This window comes from Tenrec ecaudatus, chromosome 14 (genome assembly GCF_050624435.1).
Source record: "Tenrec ecaudatus isolate mTenEca1 chromosome 14, mTenEca1.hap1, whole genome shotgun sequence".
Classification (NCBI taxonomy): Eukaryota; Metazoa; Chordata; class Mammalia; order Afrosoricida; family Tenrecidae; genus Tenrec; species Tenrec ecaudatus.
In genome coordinates, this window is record NC_134543.1 from 31,548,871 (window position 1) to 31,570,294 (window position 21,424).

The following is a 21,424-nucleotide window of genomic DNA, read 5'->3' on the forward strand; positions in this document are numbered from 1 at the left end:
TGCCGATCCTATTGTTTCCTAGTCCATCAGTTCCCTTGACATGACTAATTTTTTGGAATGGGACAAGCACTTGACTTTTTGTGCCAGGGTGAAGAGAACAGATGGGTTTCTTGTTCAACTGACCTTACATGTTCTTCCTGTGACTGCTGCTACTGGCCGGACCATCCTTGAATTCAGCCTGGAGACTTGAGTAGTGGCAAGGCATTCTGAGGGCTGAACTTTCTTGGAGAGTCTGGCCTGCTTGGGGCCCTGCTCCCACGCGAACAGTTCAGTCCGAGACTCCAGTAGCTAAATGTACTTAGTACCTTTGTTTGGTGGTCAGAATAGAGCAAGAGATCCTGAAAAGGAGCCGTGGAAACAAAGTGTAGAAAGTACTAGGAAATAAGAATTGGAAAGACTTATGAAAAAGAACATAGGGGGACAGACAACAGAAAAGGGGGTGAAGGGAGATGCCGGATAGGGCAAGATTTGACAAAATAATAATTTATAAATTATCAAGGGCTCATGAGGGAGGGGGGAGCAGGGAGGGAGGGGAAAAAAAAGAGGACCTGATGCAAAGGGCTTAAGTGGAGAGCAAATGCTTTGAAAATGATGAGGGCAAAGAATGTACAGATGTGCTTTATACAATTGATGTATGTATATGTATGGATTGTGATAAGAGTTGTATGAGCCCCTAATAAAATGTTTAAAAAAGAAAAGAACATAGGGAGTTTTGATGGCGGGAAAACTTTGCTTCTCCTGCTAATGACTCTTGGCCACCAAGTATGAGGCTCCGTTTGGTGGTTTAGCATGGTCCACGTGGTGCTCGCTGGGACTCTTGGGAAGAGAAGTATGTATGCCAGCTGGGTGTAAGCATCTGACCTGTGTCTTGACTTTTCTGAGGCTACTTCTGGTAGCTCCCCCCCCCCCCCCTTCCAGAGGTCCTTCTACTGGAGACTTGATTGCTGCCGTGTCCCAGGGAATTTGACTCCAGATGCTGACATACTGACAGTGACCCGACAGAGCTCCATTCCGGCACACAGTCACAGACACCCCGGGTTCAGGCGAAGAGGCAACATAATCCTGAGCATGTCTCTACTTTCCAGCCCCATCCCTTCTGCCCGGTGAATATGTTATCTCTTCGACCAAATTGTTTTCCATGATTGCTCACAAGTTTTTTTTTCCAAGGAGCTCAGTGTGGTGTACATACATCATTCAACAATAGTTAGAAACATCGGTTGACTTTCAATAAGGTACTCTACCAGTTTGGGTACCCTTTCTGTGAAAAATGTCTGAAAATAAAAACTCAGGTTAAGTGATGGTGTGGAGAGGGACGGCAGAGGCTGCGGTGCCAGTCTTCTAGTGCTGCTATAACATAAGCACTGCAGATGGATTTCTTTTTTATTATTATTTAATATTTTATAATAAATCTTTTTATTGGGGCTCATACAACTCTTATCACAGTCCATATATACATCAATTGAGTAAATTACCCTTATACATTCGTTGCCCTCGTCATTCTCAAAATTTGCCTTCCACTTGGGTTCCTGGAATCAGCTCGGTTTTGCAGATGGATTTCTTTAGTAAATAAAATTATTTTTCCAGAGTTTAGGCAGCTAGAAGGCCAAATTCAAAGCACTGACTTCAGTGGAACGCGTTTGTGCTTGGCTGATGCTGGGAAGCAGGTCTTCTTCTTTCTCCAGTGTCTGTTCCTGAGCTCCGTGGTGGTTTTTCTGTGGTGTGTATGACCCCAATCTGCTTGCTTCTTTGCCTGATCTTTTAGATCTCAAAAGTGACTGAAGACGCCCCAACACTGATATGGCCCCATTATCCTAACAAAGAAAACCCATTCCCCAAGGGGATTGCATCTATAGGTGTGTTGTAGTCATGTTGTGCTGTTCCGTCAGTGTTGGGCCATCGTGGCCCTGTGAGTGACAGCATGAACCACTGCGGTCCTGCACCGATCTCACAGCTGCCGCCATGTTTGAGCCCCGCGTTGCAGCCACTGAGTTAATCCGTCTCCTTGAGTGTTTTCTTCTTTTTCACTGGTCCTTCATTTTACCAAGCAAGATGACTTCTTTGGTCCCTCCTAATAACATGTCCAAAATACATCAGAGGAAGTGTGTTGTTGTTATGGACCCCTGATGGCATAGTGGTTACGTGTTGGGCTGCAGTCTGTACGGTCATCAGTTTGAAACTCCAGTGCTCCATGGAGAAAGGCAAGACGTTCAACTCCCATGAAGAGTTGCTGTCTGGGAAACCCACAGTGGCTGTTGTCCTTTGTCCTATAGGGTCACTATGAGTCAGCATCGATTCAATGACAGTGAAAGCTTGGATGGTTTAAGAGCTGTGGAGTTGGTTCTGACTCAGAGACCTTGTGTACAAGGCACTGCCTGGACCTGTGACATCCTTACATTTCCTTTGAGCCCATTGCTACAGCCACAGTGCCAGTCGTCTCATTGACAGATGAAGCATCAGGGTTAGGACTTCAAACATATATTTTGGGAGTAAGGGACACAGTTGGTGTTAGTTTGGGGAGCCTAGAGCAACAGATTCATGGACAACCTCATGTGTATAAGAACGAGCTTTATATAAAGAAAGCATCCCAGCCCGTCCAGATCAAGCCCATAAGTCCAATGTTAGCTCTCATGTCCAGTACCAATCTATAAAGTCCTCTTCAGACTCACGAAACACATGCAGTGACACCGAATATAGGAAGATCACAGGCCAGTGCGTGGGAAGTCTTGTGGATCCAGTGGCATTGTCATCACCTCAGTGGTGGCAGGGTCTCCACGTGCCTTCTCCAGTTCCTAGGGCATGGGGTCTATCAGCTTAGTGCCATGTGTCTTGTCAGTAGAATGTCTTTCAGGGAATGAGTCAAGACAGAGTCTCTCTGCTGCCCCCAAGGAGGAAAAACAGTAGTTCCCGGAATCCTCTGGGGAAAGCCATGCTTACACAGAGGCCTCAGTGGCTATACAGTGATTGACAAGCTAGACTCCACCGCTTCACTTGTAATCCTCTCAAATGGATGACAGATTATATAACTACCACACAGTTCAATCCACAACCCCTTCATTGCCAAGAATGTCCAGCTATTTTTTGAGTAGAGGCTATTTAAAAATCTCACGGTTCTGTCTAGGGGCCCTGATTAAGTACTGTGCTGCTCATTGAAAGGTTGGTGGTTCGGATCCATTAGCTCCTCTGCAAGAGAAAGATAGACAGTCTGCTTCTGTAAAAATCTCCCCCAAACCAGACTCCCTGCTGTTGAGTTGCTTCTACCTCATGCCTTGGAAACCTCGTGGAGTAGTTCTGCCCTGCCCTCTGGGGCCCTAGGAGTTGAATTGACTTGAGAGCAAAAAGTTTTGCATGGTTCTTTCTGCATATCCTTGGTCCTGGTGACCATGGGCTTAGTTGCTTATTGGTGGGTCACAGGGTATGCTGTTGCACCCCCACCCCACCCCCACATATCTCAGCTGGTTCTGTTATTTGATGTGGATTATCTGTCTGAAGAGACTCTGTTTTTCTCCCTGTCTCATTCTTTCATGAGTCAACACATTAAGCCTGCCACTGCAGGGGGAAGAAGGTTCTTTTAAGAACTAAATAAAAACTATTTTGGGGCTTCTTAGGTACTATTCAGGGTTTGTTTGTGGAGTTTTTCTTCCCTCTGTTAGCACAGAAACCCAACCTTTCAGTTTTAAAGTGTGACCCTTATTGACCACCCTAATTAAAAGAAGAATTTCTGTCCTCGTTGCCTCTAGCCCCCTCTCCTGATGTTTCTTTATACCACTGTTTTACTCAATTCCTTTGAGTTGCTTCTGACTCATAGCAACCGAATAGGACAGAGTAGAACTAACTTCCTTTGGGTTCTTTTTAAATTCTACTTCTTTTCTCTTCTCTCCTTTGGGTTCTTGAAACTAAATATTTATGGGAAGAAACAGCTTCATCTTCCTCTCACAGAGAGGCTAATAGGTTTGAACTGCTTGCTGACGTTGCAGTTAGCAGCCCAATGCTTATCAATCCACTGTGTTACCATGGTGAGAGAGCATACATTTAATATAATGCACACATTCTAAGCGTATGGTTCTATGAGTTTTGAAAAATGTCACTCAGGATTCCCTGTATGAACGGAAAGGTTGATGGCTGTCGCCTATCCAGAGGTGCCTCAGAAGAAAGGCCTGGCGATCTGCTTCTGAAAAGTCCGCCACTGAAAACCCCACGGAGCACAGTCCTCCCCTGAAACACATGGGGCTGTGAGGAGTCAGAATGGCTCCAAGGCAATTGGTTTGGGTTTTTTCTTCTGAAAGAGAAGAAAGAAAGGACATGGTTCCAGGTCATTGGAACCATGTAGCACTCTTGCACTGTTTTGTATGTTTGCTTTCATGCACCTTGATATTTGGCTTCTTTTACTCACCGTGTTTTGAGTTTCATCCATACTTTTGCATGTCGTCATAGTTCTTTTTTTTGTTTTTTAACAAAAGATGAATTTAAGCAATTAAACCCATTGCCATAGAGATAATTTTCCAACAAAGTTCCTGGTGGGCTTGAACCACTGACTTTTCAGTCAGCAGCCCACTGCCTCGTCCATAGCGCCACCAGGGAGGGCTCACAGTTACGGTAATTTCTTTTTATTTTCATTGGTATTCCATCATACATATAGCTTAGAATTTTCTTCATTTTATTGATAAACATTATACGTGCCACATATTTGAATTGTTTGGATACTATCTCTTTTCTTTTTTTGGAATATAACCTCCACCAAGGCAGTGATTCTTTTTTCTTTACTCCAAACTGTAGTACAATTCAGTAACAAAGTCAAACCATCTCAAATGTTTAATTCCATAGAATTCGGTACATTCACAGTGTTATGCAACTACCACCTCCGGTTACTCCAACATTTTCATCACCCCAGAAAAAATCCGTGACCCATAAAGTAGCCAGTTCTCAGAGGGCAGTGATTTTTGTGTCTCTTGTTCATCAGCATGTAAAACAGTGTGTGGCACATACTGCCATTGAGTGAGATTCTGCCTCAAAGTCGGTTTTGCCATTCTGCTAATATAAAAGTGTTTCAGTCCCGAGACCAGGAAGAACAAAGAGCCACCGGTGGAGTGTGTGAGAGATCCCTGCCTGATGTGGTGGAAGGGGAAAGCACCAGAGGCTGCAGCACCAAGACCATGAGACAGAGCAGAGGAGCTTTAAGGAACTATGAGACAGGAGACTGGGCTTCCCAGCCAATGCAGTGAATAAAGCTGGGTCCCTTTAGGCAGGAAGCTGGCTTGTAGAGTGAGGTGCTCTTTAGGCATTTGCCAGTGCTACAGGAGCTTGGTGACACTTGACTGAGCAGGGCAGGACCATGGTGGTTGGCTGAGAAGAGGCATTGTAGACAAAAGGGCTGTATCCTTAAATGTTTTCAGATTCTGACTTGTATTGACATGTTATCTTCTCCCAGTGAACTTCCATCAGCATGAATATTGTCTTTGAGTTCCGTGTGGCTATTGCAATGGATTGGCAAATGCAACAGAAAAGTAGAGTGCCAAGGTGTGGTGTTTATATAATCTGCTGTCAATTTGAGAGGATTAAGTGTGAAGGGGTAGAGTTTAGGCTGTCAATCAGTGACCTCATTTGGAAGCGCTAAGGAGAAAATAGCTAGCTGGAGGCAGGATGGAGTCTCACTCCCCGAGAGACATTGCAGCGGACAAGACACATGGAGCTAAGCTAGTGCCCTAAGGTGGAGGAGCCGTATGGAGAACCTGCCAGTGCTGAGGTGCTTACAACACAAATGGGTTCATAAGGCTTCCCACTCACTGGCCTGTGATCTTCCTGCATTGGACGCCATTGCATGTGTTTCATGAGTCTGAAGAAGCCATTATAGATTAGTAACATATGGACTAATATTGGACTTATGAACTTGATCTGTACTGGGCTGGGTTGTTTCCTCAGTATTCAATTGCTCTTGTATATAAATCTCTTTAAAAAATTTATTGGGGGCTTGTACAACTCACAATCCATCCATCCATCCATTGTATCATGCACTTATATACATTTGTTGCCATCATCATTCTCAAAACATTTTCTTTCTCCTTGAGCCCTTGGTATCAGCTCCACATATAAATCTCTTTCTTATGCACGTGAGTGTGTATAAATGTTGAGAAGCATAAATTTTGTTTCTCTAGTCTACGCAGACTAACACACATGGGAAGGACAGTTGGTCTCAGAATTGGCAAAGAAAGATAGAGGCATGTCTGACATACGCTGTCTGAGAATCAGCCTTGGTCTTGTGTAGAGTTCAGTTTTCCTCCCTACTGGAACTGGGGTTAGATATGGCTCCTTACGCCATTCTTCAAGCAGCTATTATGTTCCACTCACTGTGCTGTGTGTCTAACATGTTATTTAATCCTTACACGTCCTTCTACCGTGTTGTTGTTCTCAAATTGAGGCCTAGAGAAGTTAAGTAGCTTCTTCAAGGTTATTCTGTGGCCAGGGAATGGTAGAGCAGGTTGGTTGAGCTCTTCTTTAAAAATCATTTTATTAGGGGTTCATACAACTCTTATCACAATCCATACATATATCAATTGTGTAAAGCACATTTGTACATTCATTGCCCTCATCATTCTCAAAACATTTGCTCTCCACCTAAGCCCCTGGCATCAGGTCCTCATTTTTCCCCTCCCGCCCCGCTCTCCCCTTCCTTGTGAACCCTTGATAATTTATAAGTTATTATTTTGTCATATCTTGCCCTGCCCGACGTCTTCCTTCACCCACTTTTCTGTTGAACCCTTTCTATTTTTTTTTTTTTGAACCCTTTCTTAAGAGATCCTTGCCCCAGAAGGAATATAGTACTTTGGTATTTTGGCCTTTGTTTATTCATCTCTTTAACAATGTGTATTTGGTTCTCTTTAACAATATGCACTGTGCTGGAGATACAGCGGTGAGCAATGGAGGCCACACTTGCCATCAAGTTTATATATATATATATTTTTAGTTAGAACCAAGCTCTTTTCTGTCTAGCCCGGCACTTGGACTGCTAAGACCCAGAGTCTTTACCAGTGCTGTTTTCACAGCTGGCCAAGTCTGAGCATTGCCAGCCCACTTAAAGGGAGGGCACCACTCCCTTTTAATGCTCCCTGGTGGGGTCCCTCCAAGACACTATGGGTCTTGCCCATGACTCCTTGTTTCCATTCCTTTTCTTTGAATTCAGTCTTTTTATTCAGATGTAAATATGAGCTGCACTGGGTGTGGCCAAAGGAGGGGGCATTATCCTGGAACTGTGTCGAAAAAGAGAATTTGTTTTGTGTGTCATCCCTACATGGAACCATTCTCGTCTGCTGGGCTAGGAAGGGGACTGCAGGCCCGTCTCTGAGGCGAGGACAGGTCACAAGCAGCACTAGCACTTCGTAAAACGTGGGACAATTTCTGCCTCCTTAAGTAATGGAACACTTTGGGGACACTGGAGCGGAAGAAAGTGAACTTTGCTCTTACCAAATGTGCTCAATGAGGCCAAACCTCGTGATGCCCATTGGTTTTAAGAAAACATTTGATTGAGAAATGATTGTTTTTACACGAAATTCTATCAGCGCATACGTAGGTAAACACGAAACATGTTCCTCTTGAGTTGGAATGAACGGGAATTGTCTGAACTTGCTGGGTTGGGAAAATAGGTTTATAGAAACTTTCTGGCAGTATGGGTTTGCTGTTGGAATGGATCCGACTTTATCATTTGGACTTTAAAAAGAGACTGGCAAGTGATCTGTTTGACATGGTTTAAGTAAAATGTTGTCTGAAAATGACGGGCATGAAATGCTGTTCAATATAATAAAGGAAGCCATTGGATTTTTCCAGGAAGAATTTCCTCACCTGCTGCTTGCCTTTCTTCCTCCCCTCAAAGCAAGAACTTTTTATCCAAGTTCTCTGCTTAGGCCATCAGCATCAGGCCAGTGCTGTTCACTAGATGAACTTGATACTTGTTTGTTGATAAAATGAATCGTTGTATTTTTAAGCAAGGTCATGTAAGTTACTTTTTCTCTTTCTTTTCTTTTGGAGCCTCTACCATCCCTGCTTGTTATTTTTGTAAGTGCACTGTACCAGTATTTTCTACATATTGCTGAGTTTGATTTCTGTTGTTTTGTTTTCCTCCTGACCACGGGTTTCATGTTAAATCTTCATCCTGGCCCCCCAAGCTTGCTCGTCAGCAGCAGACCCTCACTCACCTGCCCTCCGGCTTCCAAAGCAGCCCCGCTCCTGGTGTGAATCCTCTCTCCTCTTTCTCCAAGGCAGGAAGCAATCAGTTTTCTGCCCTGGGTATAGCAGGGCATCTGGCCCCAGCTCAGGAGGTGTGTGAACCTAGGCTAGAGGCCCATCAGGCTGGTCATGCTGGTGCACCATACCGGCAACCACGTGCTCTACTGGCCATCTGGAGGGCCTGCTTCTGTGCCCAGGCAGTTTGAATCTCCTGCCCACTGGGGTGCTGCTGGGCAGAATGAGAGTCACTGGTGTGGGGGGCCACGTGGACCTTGTGTAGGTGACGGCACCAGCCTGTGCTTGAGCTGCGGCAGCCCTGTGCCCACCATCTGCCTGGCTGGGGTGTGATGTCCCTGGGCGCGGATCTAACCGCTAGGAACTCCGTCCGCCGCTCTCAAGCCCGGCCTGAACTGCCCCAGAGTGAACACTTAGTTTCAATCAGTGGCTTGTTTCTGAAGACCCGGGAGCTGCCCAGTGGATCCATGACGTCTTGACCTTTATTAATGCAAACATGATCAAAAGTTACATTTTTAGACTTCTGAATGAGAGAGTGCGGGAGACTGAGCTCCACTCTGGAGAAGCCATGAGACCTGTGCAGTGCTTGCACGCGGGTGCGGTGCCCAGACTTTCACAGCAGAGCTTCACTGCGGTTCTGTGCGGTCTGTGTGGGCGGGTGGTGCTTATGCGAACAGGTGAATTGAGGAGAAAAAAGAAAAGTGATCCAATTCAAGCTTCCCTTTGGGGTAATGGCCCCGGTTCTGATCCGAGCAGGAGTCCTGACTGGTTTCTCTGGGTCGGTCTGTCTTGTCATCTGAACTCAGCCAAGAAAGGAAATGGATGCAAAATAAGACTTCGCGTATAAGCGCCGCCGGCAGGAATGGCGTATAAGCGCCGCCGGCAGGAACGGCGTATAAGCGCCGCCGGCAGGAATGGCACTCTAGGGATAACTTCCGACTTAGAATCTCACCGGAGGGTAGAAAATGCACGGAAACCTGTGAGCGTTGGAGCCTGTGTAAGGCAGAGCCTGTCGCAGAAGGAAAAAGCAACTATTCTGCTCTAAATAGAAAGCGATAGAAAAGTGGTGACCGTCCCGTCAAAAGTGAAAAAGGGGCGAGACCCAGAAGAACCAGGCTTGGCCCAGGGCTGGGATTTTTTATCAGTATTCCATCATGATGAGGGCAAGCCAGGCTTCTTATCTCCTTTCCATTGCTTTCGCTGACTCCTCCTCAGCGTCAGGGAACATCTTTGTGAAAAGCATAGAAGTCGCCGTGGTGGGGTTGGTATGAGTCAGCACTGAATTGACGGCAGAGAGGGTTTCTTTTTTGGTTCACCAGTGCCTTCAGTGTACTGGATCTCGGTCATATGCTACCCCCTGAGATGGTGGAGCCAGTTGTTTCTGGTACAGTGTATTCTATCGTTTTTTGATGCTTCCTTGTCATTCAGTATTTTGCCCATAGATTCCTCCAGAATTGCGAGTCGAGGCTTGACTTTTTTTCTTCAGTTCTTTCAGTGTGAGAAACGCTGAGCTTGTCTGTCAGCCTGAGAGGCTCATGTTCTGGAACATATCACTGTGCAGTCCCCTGCTCTCCCTAAGGTTTCTATAGGCTTATAGGTATGGCAGAGCTGGGTGAGGTAGGGGTGTTAAGTTGTAAAGATTTCAAAGGTTATTTGTATACTATTATAAGGTTTTTTTATTAGGTGCGTTTTAAAAATTATCATTTTTTAAATTTTTATTTTTTAGGTGTGTTTATAAAGCCAATTTAATACATTGTTTTGATTAGGGAAGAAAGGCATTTTCATGAACAAGCAGAAGGATCTATCTGGTAGAATCAATTTAGATCTCACCACAGTGCCAATTCAGCACCATCTGAGCAACAAGCAGGTGCAGGCCCAGATACCACTGCTGATGACCTGGGTATTTTCCCAGTAGGCTGGGCTTTTTTTTTTTTTTTTTTAAATCATTTTATCAGGGGCATGTACAACTCATCACAATCTATACATACTTCAATTGTGTAAAGCACATTTGTACATTCATTGCCCTCATCATTCTCAAAACATTTGCTCTTCACTTAAGCCCCTGGCATCAGTTCCTCATTTTCCTCTCCTTCCCCACTACCCACTCCTTCATGAACCTTCCCAATTCATAAGTTATTATTATTTTGTCATATCTTACACTGTCCGACGTCTCCTTTACCCACTTTTCTGTTGTCCATCCCCCAGGGAGGAGGTTATATGTAGATCCTTGTAATTGGTTCCTCCTTTCTACCCCACCCTCCCTCCACCCTCCCAGTATTACCACTCCTACCACTGGTCCTGAAGGGATCATCCGCCCTGAATTCCCTGTGTTTCCAGTTCCTATCTGTACGAGTGTACATGCTCTGGTCTAGCCAGATTTGTAAGGTAGAATTGGGATCATGATAGTGGGTGGGGAGGAAGCATTTAGGAACTAGGAAAGTTGTATGTTTCATTGTTGGTCTCCACTCCGCACTCCCCCTCATTCACAATGATTTGATTTTTTATTCTTTGATACCTGATCTCTTTGACACCTCATGATCCCACAGGCTGGCATGTTTCATCCATGAGGGCTTTGATGCTTCTGAGGTAGATGGCCCCTTGTTTACCTTCAAGCCTTTAAGACCCCAGACACTATACTTTTTGATAGCTGGGCACCATCAGCTTTCTTCACCACATTTGCTTATGCACCCATTTGTCTTCAGCGATTATATCTGGGAGGTGAACACACAATAATGTTTTGTTTTTTTTTGTTCTTTGAAGCCTGATAAACGATCCCTTCGGCACCTTGTGATCACACAGGCTGGCGTGCTTCTTCCATGAGGGCTTTGTTGCTTCTCAGCTAGATGGCCACTTGTTTACCTTCAAACCTTTATGACCCCAGACACTATATTTTTTGATACCGGGCACCATCAGCTTTCTTCAACACATTTGCTTACACACACATTTGTCTTCAGTAAGTGTGTCGGGAAGGTGAGCATCATGGAATGCCAGTATTTTTGTTTTAAACATTTTATTAGGGGTCACAACTCTTATCACAATCCATACATATACATACATCAATTGTGTAAAGCACATCTGTACATTCTTTGCCCTCATCATTTTCAAAGCATTTGCTCTCCACGTAAGCCCTTTGCATCAGGTCCTCTTTTTTTTTTCCCCTCCCTCCCCGCTCCCCCCTCCCCCCTCCCTCATGTGCCCTTGGTAATTTATACATCGTTATTTTGTCATATCTTGCCCTTTCCGGCGTCTTCCTTCACACCCTTTTCTGTTGTCCGTCCCCCAGGGAGGAGGTCACATGTAGATCCTTGTAATCGGTTCCCCCTTTCCAACCCACTCACCCTCTACTCTGGAATGCCAGTTTAATAGCACAAAGTATTCTTGCATTGAGGGAGTACTTGAGTGGAGACCCAATGTCCATCTGCTACCTTACTACTAAACCTATAAATATATGCACATAGATCTATTTCCATATCCTCATATATAAATATTTACACATGTACATGCCTTTATTTAGACCTCTATATATGCCCTTTGTCCCCTAGCTCTTTCCTCTATTTCCTTTTGCCCCAGTATCATGTTAAGCCTTCATTTGGGTTTCAGTAATTCCTCTTGGTTACATTACCCTTGGTCACACCCTACCAGCCTCCTACATCCTCCTCTCCACCGATTTGGATCACTTGTTCTCTTGTCCCTGGGTTTGTTAATACCACTTCCTTTACCCCCTCCCCGCCCTCTCCCATGTCCCCCGAGCTGTCGGTCCCATTGTTTTCTCCTCCAGATTGTTCATCAGCCTATCTTATTTAGACAGACCTGCAGAGCTAATAACATGCACAAAAACAAGACAGCAAAATCAAGCAACCGTAGAAAACAAAACAACAATAAGCCAGTGACAAAAAACAAAACACAACAAGAAAGCAAAGCTTACAGTTAGTTCAAGGACTGTTCGTTGGCCTTTAGGAGTGTTTTCCGGACGAGTCTGATGGGGCACCAAGCCCTGGCCCCAAAGTCTATTTTTGGTATTCCCTGGGGACTTCGTTGCTCTGTTCAGCATGCCTGACAGCGTGTGCTGGGCAGTGTACACCGTTCTATGCCATGAAGTCAGTTCTGACTTAGAACGTTCCTAACGACAGGACAGAACTGCCTTCCCAGGGTTCCCGAGGCTTTGATCTCCATGTTAGCAGGCCACCAGGTCCTTTCTTCGGCAGAGCAGCTGCAGGGTCCAAACTGAAGACTTCTTGGTTAACAGCTGAGCATTTAACTATTGTACGAGCAGGCCTCCTTTCCCTTGTTCAGTTCTTTCAGTATTTTCCAAGTGGCAGAAGTGCCTTGGAAGACAGCCCTGGTGACAACTTCGGAACCCCCCTGCCTGGAGTTCTGCCTGCACACATGTGCTGGCTGCTGTGGGCTGGTCGTGGCTTGGAACTCTGAGGAGTCGCAGGGGGGACCAAAACAAACAAATTGGACCTCCTCCCCCCGGCCAGGTATGGATCTAACTTTCTTCTTTTTTCACAAAACCACCTTAGCACCTTCAAAGCGCTCTCCATTACATTTGATACATTTGTCAAATCTGTGAGTCCAGGCTTGGAAACCTTTTTCGAACTCATCTGTTTGGATGCTGACAGCACCTCCCTCGTTGTTTTCTTCACCTCGTCTACATCGTCAAGTCGCTGTCCTTTCATGTCCCTCTTCGTTCGAGGAAAGAAAAAGAAGTCTCATGAAGCGAGGTTAAGTCAGTCAGGTGGTTGGGACAAGGGAAGCATACTGGTTTTTGCCAAAAACTGGAGCATCGTGATGGCTGCCTGAGCAGGTGCGTTGTCGTGGTGGCAAAACCAGTCTGCATAGAACGCTTGACTAACAGTCTGACCTGGTGGAATGAGCTGCAAAAGCACTATCCCCCTCACACCAAAAAAACAAATCAACATCATCTTGATCTTTGATTTCACTTGGCAGGCAAGGTGACGGGTGTCTTCCACTGGCTTGATTGATGTGTGTTTTCAGGCTCATAAGAAGAGCGCCATGTCTTCTTACCCGTAATGACCTTGGGTGGGAAAAAGTCCGGCTGCTTTGGAGCTGGTCTTTCAAACATGGCATGCTCCGGACCCAAGGCATGAATTTCACAGCGACTCTCATACCCAAATCATCTGCTAAAGTTCACTGAACCAGCCTCCAACGTAGTCCAGAGAACGTCCCCATCTCTTCAGTGGTTAGTCATCGGTCTTCAAGCACACAAGTTCACAAATTTTGTTGACATTTTTGTCTGTTTAGGAAGTTGACGGACATTCAGAAGGAGGTTTATCATTAATCGACAATTCCTTTTTTGAAACGAGAAAACCACTCATACACTCGAGTTTTTCCCATTGCGCTGTCCTTGTAAGCTGTGTTCAATAATAGTTTCGATGGCATTTTTCCTGAGCAGGAAATAAAATTTCACAGCCACATGCTGTTCTCGTACGTGGGCCATCACAAAAACGAAGTTAGGGTGAAACTGCTTTTACAAAAACTTCACTGTGCCCAGAGAGAACCTTCCCAAGCGACGCCACTGTGTACTAACTCAGCGTGAGTTGCTCGATGCCCGGCGGTGGTGTGGTGTGGTGTGTGGGTGTGTGTACATACTATGAAAGCTCAGTGTCTTAAATAGTTAAGTAACGTTTCTAAGGTTATACCGTGGAATTTGGATATTTCTGAGCTGCCTGTGGTCCAAGGGATAGTCTGGCAAATTTGGGGAGGATGACGGCAACTGTGTAGGGAGAGATGGCTTTGGAGTTGCTTACACTTGTTTGAGGACCAAGGGCCATTTCAGACACATACAGCTGGATGGTGTCCAGTCGGAAATGCTCAGGTTTGGCTAGCTTATTTCCCTCCCGGCATGGAGCAGTGTGGGATCATTTATTACAGATAGGCAGAAAGAGTCAACTAGGCGCCTTGGTCCCTGCTGGGCCCCTTCTCCCACCAAAGGGACTCAAATCTTTTCTCTACCTTTCCTCCGCTGATTGAAAAGCAGCCTTGCCTTTAGCCCAAGGCTGTTCTCCCTCTTCTGGCCCAGGGGCAAGTGCCCACAGGGTTCAGGGTGCATCCAGTAGGATGATGAGTCGCAGGAAAATATGGAAGGAGAACGAGGCATGGTTTCAGCCTATCACCTTCTCATTCATCAGTTTCTGAGAAAATGGAATGGAAAGATAGCCCCATCCTATTTTAGCAGTTGGGCAGGTGAGGGAAAGATGGTCATTTCTACCTGGGAAGGCTGCAGTCCATGCAAGCCGAGCCACTGTCCACGGCTTGTCAGTGGAAGGGGCCGCCTAGGGTTCCTCCTGCTTGTGTTCTTCGTCCTGGACACAGATGTAGATGCCCGCCACATAAACATGCACATCGAACATACCCCAGGACAGCCAAAGTAATACCCCAAGATGTTGACAGCAAATGCTTTATTCCCAAGGCGTTGCTTGCTTACATAGACTGTGCACGTTGTCAAGGACCTCTGATAATGCAGTAGTTTAATCACTGGGCTGCTAACTGCAAAGTCGGTAGTTTGAATCCACCAGGTGCTCCATGGGAGAAAGCTGAGGGTGTCTTGGTAACCCTTTGGGGCAGGTCTCTGTCCTATACTCCCTGTCATTAAGTTGCGTCCAACTCAGAGCTGGGTGCCCAATAGGCCAGGGTAGGACTGCCCTGGTGGGCTTCCACGACTGTCGAACATCGAATCTACTCAATGGCAATGCACATTCTCTGGTTAATAAAGAAAAACACTCTAGCCCCAACCGATGACCCTTCCATTATTTCCAACTCATGGCAAGCCCGGTGTTACAGAGTAAACTACTCCCTAGGATTGTCTTGGCTTGAACTTTTACAGAAGCCGATCACCAGGCCTTTCTTAAGCGGTGATCCTGGGTGATTTGGAACCACCAATCTTTAGGTTAGTAGTTGAACTCAAACTGTTCTCACCACCTAGTTTATTGTTGTTGTTGCTAGTTACCATCCAACCCGCCCCCGACGTCTGGTAGCCCTATGTGGTACAAAGTAGAATTGCTCCATAGGATTTTCTTGGATGTCGTCTCCACAGAGGCAGATTGCCAGGCTTTTCTTCCGCAGAGCTGCTGAGACACCTGATAAATATGAGTCCTTCTGCACCTCAGTGCGCCCACATGCCCCTCTCAGGGGGCATTCCTAGATTTTCCAGGTAGCAGCTGCTTTATGGCTTAACAGATTGGTGACAGAGTCGCTGTCCTGGGGGGAGAAATGCCCTAGACCTTCTCGTCCTCACCCGGCCTGTTTAAGAAGGAAGGTGAGGGTCTCTTCGCGGCCTGCTAGGACCCGACTTGACTCCTTGCTGGTAGAGAGAGGGTTATGCGGCTTTTGTTTTGCTCTCCTGCTTGCCAACATAGCAACTTGGAACCAGGCTGGCTGAGTGACTCAGGCCCAAAATGAGCTGAACCATGTAAATTCTTGTTCCACCCACAATCACTCTGTAGGATCAGTTAGCTGCTCACCAACTTTGCCAAATGCTGCTGGGTGTGAGGCCCTGAAGCCATGTAGTGGCATGTATCAGCACTACATTCTTTTTTCATGGTGAATGGTAAGGTAGTCCATTGTATGACATATATCACATTTTGTTTATCAGACAATAGACATTTTCTCCCTCACATTTTGGGCTTTTACGAGAGAATGCTGCTGTAAATCGCTGAGTACATATTTTTGTATGGACATGTGTTTCCAGTTCTCTTGGATAGAAGATACCGAGGCGTAAACTGACTGGGTCTGTGGTAACTGTGTGTAACTTTCTGGAGACCTGCCACCTGGTTTTGCAGAGAGGCAGCTCCATTTTCCAGGCTTGCCCCGAGGTGTGTGACGGTTGGAATTGCCCATGTCATTTGCCTGTCTCTGGATTATAGCCTTCATAGTGGGTGCGATGTGGCATCTCATGGTGGTTTGGGTTGTCATTTCCCTGGTGACTAATGATATTGAGCATCTTCTCGTGCGTTCATTGGCTATTTTATATCTTCTCTGGGGAAATATTGTTTACATCGTCTGTCTATTTTAAGATTGGGTAGTTTGCCCTTATTGTTGAGTTGTACATATTCTGGATACTAGTCCCTTGTTGGAGAAGTGATTTACAAAAATCTCCCCCTATTCTGTGAGTTGTCCCGTCCCCTATCCCCCTTTCTTGATAGTGTTCTTTGGTGTCTCACAAACCCATGCACAGAAGTTTGACATTTTAATGATGTTCAGTTTATTCGTATTTTAAGTAGCTTTTGCATCGGTGTCCAATCTAAGAAACCGTTGTCTAGTCCGAGGGCATGAAGGGGTACTGTTGGCTGGTGCTGTCCAGTTGATGCAGACTTCGCCACCTCAGGTGACAGAGGGTTCGCTAGGCTGCCATTGAGAGGCTGGCATAGCTCTCCAGGTCCTGCCAAGCCTTCTGTAGGCTCCTGAGCGCTTCAACCCTTTTAGCCATCAGGTTGTCTTCAAGAAGATTAACCCCTGTGTGTTTTCCTTAAGGTTTCTGTAGTTGTAGCTCTTTCATGACTGCTAAGTTCTTCTACTGACAGAGGCCCCCGCTGCCCCTCTTACCGTTTGTTAGGGCAGAGAGTGTGTGGTGGGTTTGTTATCCTAAGGCTTCCGGCTTCCTTTCCTTGCCACCTTGATGAACCAATCAAGGACCGGGATCCAGGGACACATTGCTTCCTAGGTGCCTCTAGCTATTTTGAAGTTTCTATATCTGATTTCATTGTCTTTTTTTTTTTTTTGGTAAGGTAACGAATGAAGAGGACTTTATTAGGAAATTGGACTGCAAACCTGATCAGAATCTGAAGGTGGTTTCTATTTTTGGAAATACTGGTGATGGAAAGTCTCATACCCTCAACCACACTTTCTTTTATGGCCGTGAAGTCTTCAAAACCTCCCCTGCCCAGGAGTCCTGCACCGTGGGAGTGTGGGCAGCCTATGACCCGGTCCACAAAGTAGCAGTGATAGACACGGAAGGGCTCTTGGGCGCCACGGTGAATCTCAGCCAGAGAACACGGCTGCTACTTAAGGTCTTGGCCATCTCAGATCTGGTCATCTATCGAACTCATGCAGACCGGCTGCATAATGACCTCTTCAAGTTCCTTGGGGACGCCTCAGAAGCTTACCTGAAGCACTTCACCAAGGAGCTCAAGGCTACCACTGCCCGCTGTGGTCTGGATGTCCCCTTATCCACCCTGGGCCCTGCCGTCATCATTTTCCATGAGACTGTGCACACACAACTACTGGGTTCTGGTGAGTAGAGGGGCCACCCTGGCATAGACCGGCCTTTCTAGGAACACAAGATGACCACTGGGGACCAGCGCACTGCAATAGCAATTTGGTGGTGGTATTTCATGAAGGATGGAGAGATTGGCCAGGTGAAAATCTGCTTATCAAGTCAAAGCTGGGTGAGGATAGAGAATTGGCAGTTGGCCTTGACAACACAGGGGCCATTGGTTATCTGGATAAGAGCAGTTTTATTGGAGTGGTGGGGGGAAAGCCTGATTGAGTCACATCTAGAAAGAATAGTGTAGGAGAGCTAGGGACAATGGGTATATGCAGCCCTTTGCAGAGAACTCGGTCAGCAGCAGAAAATCAAGACAGAGGATGTGGAATTTGAAAGAATTTTCTTTTTGAAACATTTAAGATGGGAGATATTCTAGGTGTTTGTGTATAGGTGGCAGCGGCTCAGTAGAGGAGGGCAATTGCTGATGCAAGAGAGAGCAGGGCCAACCAGAGTGAAGCCCACGGGAGAGGGCTGGCCTGAGGACAGACAGTTCAGCCATCGGAACAGGAGGTGGTGGTGGGGACACAGGGGCCCAGTTACAGGTCATTAGTGAGCTGTGCTGGTGGTGGTGTGTGTGTGAGAAAGTTCTTGTCTTACGGTTTCTGTATTCTTAGAACAGTGGTTCTCAAACTTCCTAATGCTGCGACTCTTTCATACAGTTCCTCATGTGGTGCTGACCCCCCAACCATCAAATTATTTTCGTTGCTACTTCATCACTGTCATTTTGCTACTGTGATGAACCTGGCGACCCTGTGAAAGGGTCGTTTGACCCCCTAAGTGGTTGGGACCCACAGGTTGAGAACCGCTGGCTTAGCGGCTTAGGGAGTCTCACACCTGAGTGGGAGCTTGAGGGAGGAGAAATAACAGCAGTAATGGTGGGTGGGCGAGGATGGTAGTGTTGGCTCCTGAAACAGTTCCACTGTTTTCCTGCTCACTCAGCAACTGAGGCCTATTGAGCGGGTACAGCGTCATTTGCTGCCCACCCAGAACACTGCTGAGAAAACCAGTGCCCACCTCTAATAGCTGCAGGTGTTTCCTTCTGTCGCATGTAGGAAGAAATGGATGAACCTGTTAGCTGGGGAGTTGGCGGAAGTAAACTCGTTAGAAAAGGACTGGCGTTAGGAGAGGGGTGGTGAGAAAGGCTGTCTGTAGGATGCCTTCTATAATTCGATACATTGATGCCAAGTTTGATCTTTGATGAGGGGAAGATTTAGTTGCCAGTTCAGGTTTTTTAAATAACTGAAACCAAACCCATGGCTGGCTCCTGGTGACCCATGAAAAACTGCCCCATAGACTTGTAAGTCTTTGTGGAGCAGCTGGTGGGCTTGAACCACTGACCTTTCCGTTAGAAGCTGTGTGCTTTAACCACTGTGCTACCAGAGCTCCTCTTGCAATAGCAACACCCCCTCAGAATGATTTTTTTTACTTTGTGTATTGCACAATACTAGGTATTTTTAGAGATGCTAACTTAGTGTATATAATTATTTAGCCCTGTCAGTATCAGCCTGATTTTACAAATGAAACTGAACTTCACTTAAATTATATAGCCAAGGGAAATCTATTTAGTAAGTTGCAGAATTGGGATTCTTAACTGGAATTAAGCCATCTAACTGCTAAATCTTAAGCCTTTGTAGGATATCATTGCTGTTCCCTGGAACCAGGGAATTTCAGATTTTGTACAGGGTGGATGAGTGATGCCAGAATTATGGACAAGATGATTAGAGTTTCTCTGTCTCTGAATTTCTGCTCTTCCATGGGGTGGTCATTTCCTAGGTGGGGGTTAAAAGGCAAATTAATTTGCCCCATTTTTCAAATGAGCAGAACCAAGTCATGGGGAGCAGTGATCTTATATCCAGGGACAAGCTTCGAGGGGATGTCGGTTTGTGGGCAGCTTGAGGAGAAATCTCCGACTGGTGGGCCGAAGACCCCACACATTGCCTGCTACTTCCTTTAGAATGGTGGTTCTCAACCTGTGGGTCACGACCCCTTGGGGGGGGTAGTGTTGAACGACCTTTTCACAGGGGTTGCCTAATTCGTAACAGTAGCAAAATGACAGTTATGAAGGAGCAATGAAAATAATTTTATGGTTGGGGGGGTGTCACCACCACCTTAGGAACTGTATTAACGGGTCATGGCATTAGGAAGGTGGAGAACCACTTCTTTAGAAGCTGTCGCCATGGGAAGAGCTAGGAGGTGATGAGTTAAGTGAATAGCTATAGACTTTGATGATTGTACCTTTAAATTTAGGGCTAACGTCATACCTCCTGCGTGAATTGGAGTGATTGCCCTCCCCCTTTGGTTGGTAAAATATTAAAGATGAAAACAAAAAGATCTTTCAACTTTTTTGCCTGTAACATCTAATGGGCCCATTGATACTATCACTGTCTCCATTTCTGCACAAATGTGGTGAAACTGGACAAGTGAATCCCTTCTATTGTGGCTGTTGCCCCACAGCTTCATCAACCCGAGTCCAGAGCTTTCCAAGTAGCTGTTACTCTTAACTCTTATTAGTAGATGCCAGGCTAAAGATAGCCAGAGGATGGAATACTACACAGTTGTTAAAAATGATAAGGGATTTCCCAGAGTAGATCATGCATAGGAAGGATAGCTACAGTCTACTATTGAGTAATAAAAACAAATCACATGTATACAAAGGGACTTCAAAAAGTCCATGGAAAAATAGAGTTGAGAGGTAATGGAGTTTGCCCACAAACTTTTTGGAAGCCCTCTCTGATATTGGCAAGTATGCGTAAAAATGTCTGGAAGGATCACTGCTGGGCTGTAGTTAAAGTGGGAGGGAACAGCAGGCATGTCTGTCCTTCTATACTCGGGTATTTTTATGATGAACAGATTGGGTTATTTTAGGCTCTTAAATTGAAATACAGAATGGAAGCACACATATAGAAAAGTACATGTTGTATCAAAAGTGGATAGGAAAAAATCATTTTGATGGTTCCATAAAAAGGCAGAATTACTATATGCACTTCTAGGTTACATACACAAAAGAATTGAAAATATACTTTCAAACAAATGCTTGTGTAAACGTGTGCACAGCAGCATGCTGAACAGTAACCTCACGCTGGTCGCCACTCCCCCGTCCATTACCAGCTGTGAGACATCGGAGCGATGGGAGGTTGCTCAGCCACGAGGAGGAATGCAGCACTGCGCCATGGGACTCAGCCTCAGAAACATGCGCTGAGCCACAGAAGCCAGCCACTGGCCACAGAGAGTGCCAGTTATGTGGAGTGTCCGCAGTAGGTAGAGCCAGCCAGACAGAAGGCAGATTAGCAATTGCCGGAGGCTGCTGGAAGGCGAGGAAAATGGGGAGTCAGTGCTATCAAGAATGGGGATTCATTTTGGAGTGATGAAAGGTTTTGGGATTAGAGGTGAATGTACAGCATTGTAAATGTCATAGATGCCACTGAATTAATTATCAATTAATCAAAAAATGATTAGTTTTATGTTATGTGGATTTTACCACAATGAAATCGTCACGTTTAGTGAACTTTCCCTGTCAGTTTCAAATACACTGCACATGAGGGGGTTTCATGGAGCTCCTGGGGGGAATTCCGTTATCTTTCTGTTTTATTTTTCCACGAACTTTTTGAAGCCCCTATGTATAAGCTCTCCTCCATTCTGGCTTCCTTCGAGGGTAACCTGAATTCTAACAGCATTGATTTGTTCTGCCCGTGTGTGTGTGCGCGCGCGTGTGTGTGCATGCGCGCACGCGTGCCTTAGGTATGTTAACAATACATGTTATTTTAATTTATTTCTTGTATTATTTTTATAATGAAGGGTAACTTTAAAAAGTAATTGTTGGAACTGATTATAAGGATCTACATATAACCTCTCTGGGGGACGGACAACAGAAAAGTGAGTGAAGGGAGACATCGGATAGTATAAGACATG

The 21,424-nt window shown here is 45.7% G+C and overlaps 1 protein-coding gene across 2 annotated transcripts in view; it reads left to right on the forward strand.

Moving 5' to 3' along the window:
* ZFYVE1 (zinc finger FYVE-type containing 1) overlaps positions 1-21,424 on the forward strand; it is a 66,113-nt gene that overhangs the window by 11,331 nt on the left and 33,358 nt on the right. For both annotated transcript variants that reach the window (XM_075530581.1, XM_075530582.1), the window contains exon 3: positions 16,977-17,481. In XM_075530581.1, the coding sequence (XP_075386696.1) occupies positions 16,977-17,481 (505 nt within the window). The remainder of the gene's footprint in view (positions 1-16,976; positions 17,482-21,424) is intronic.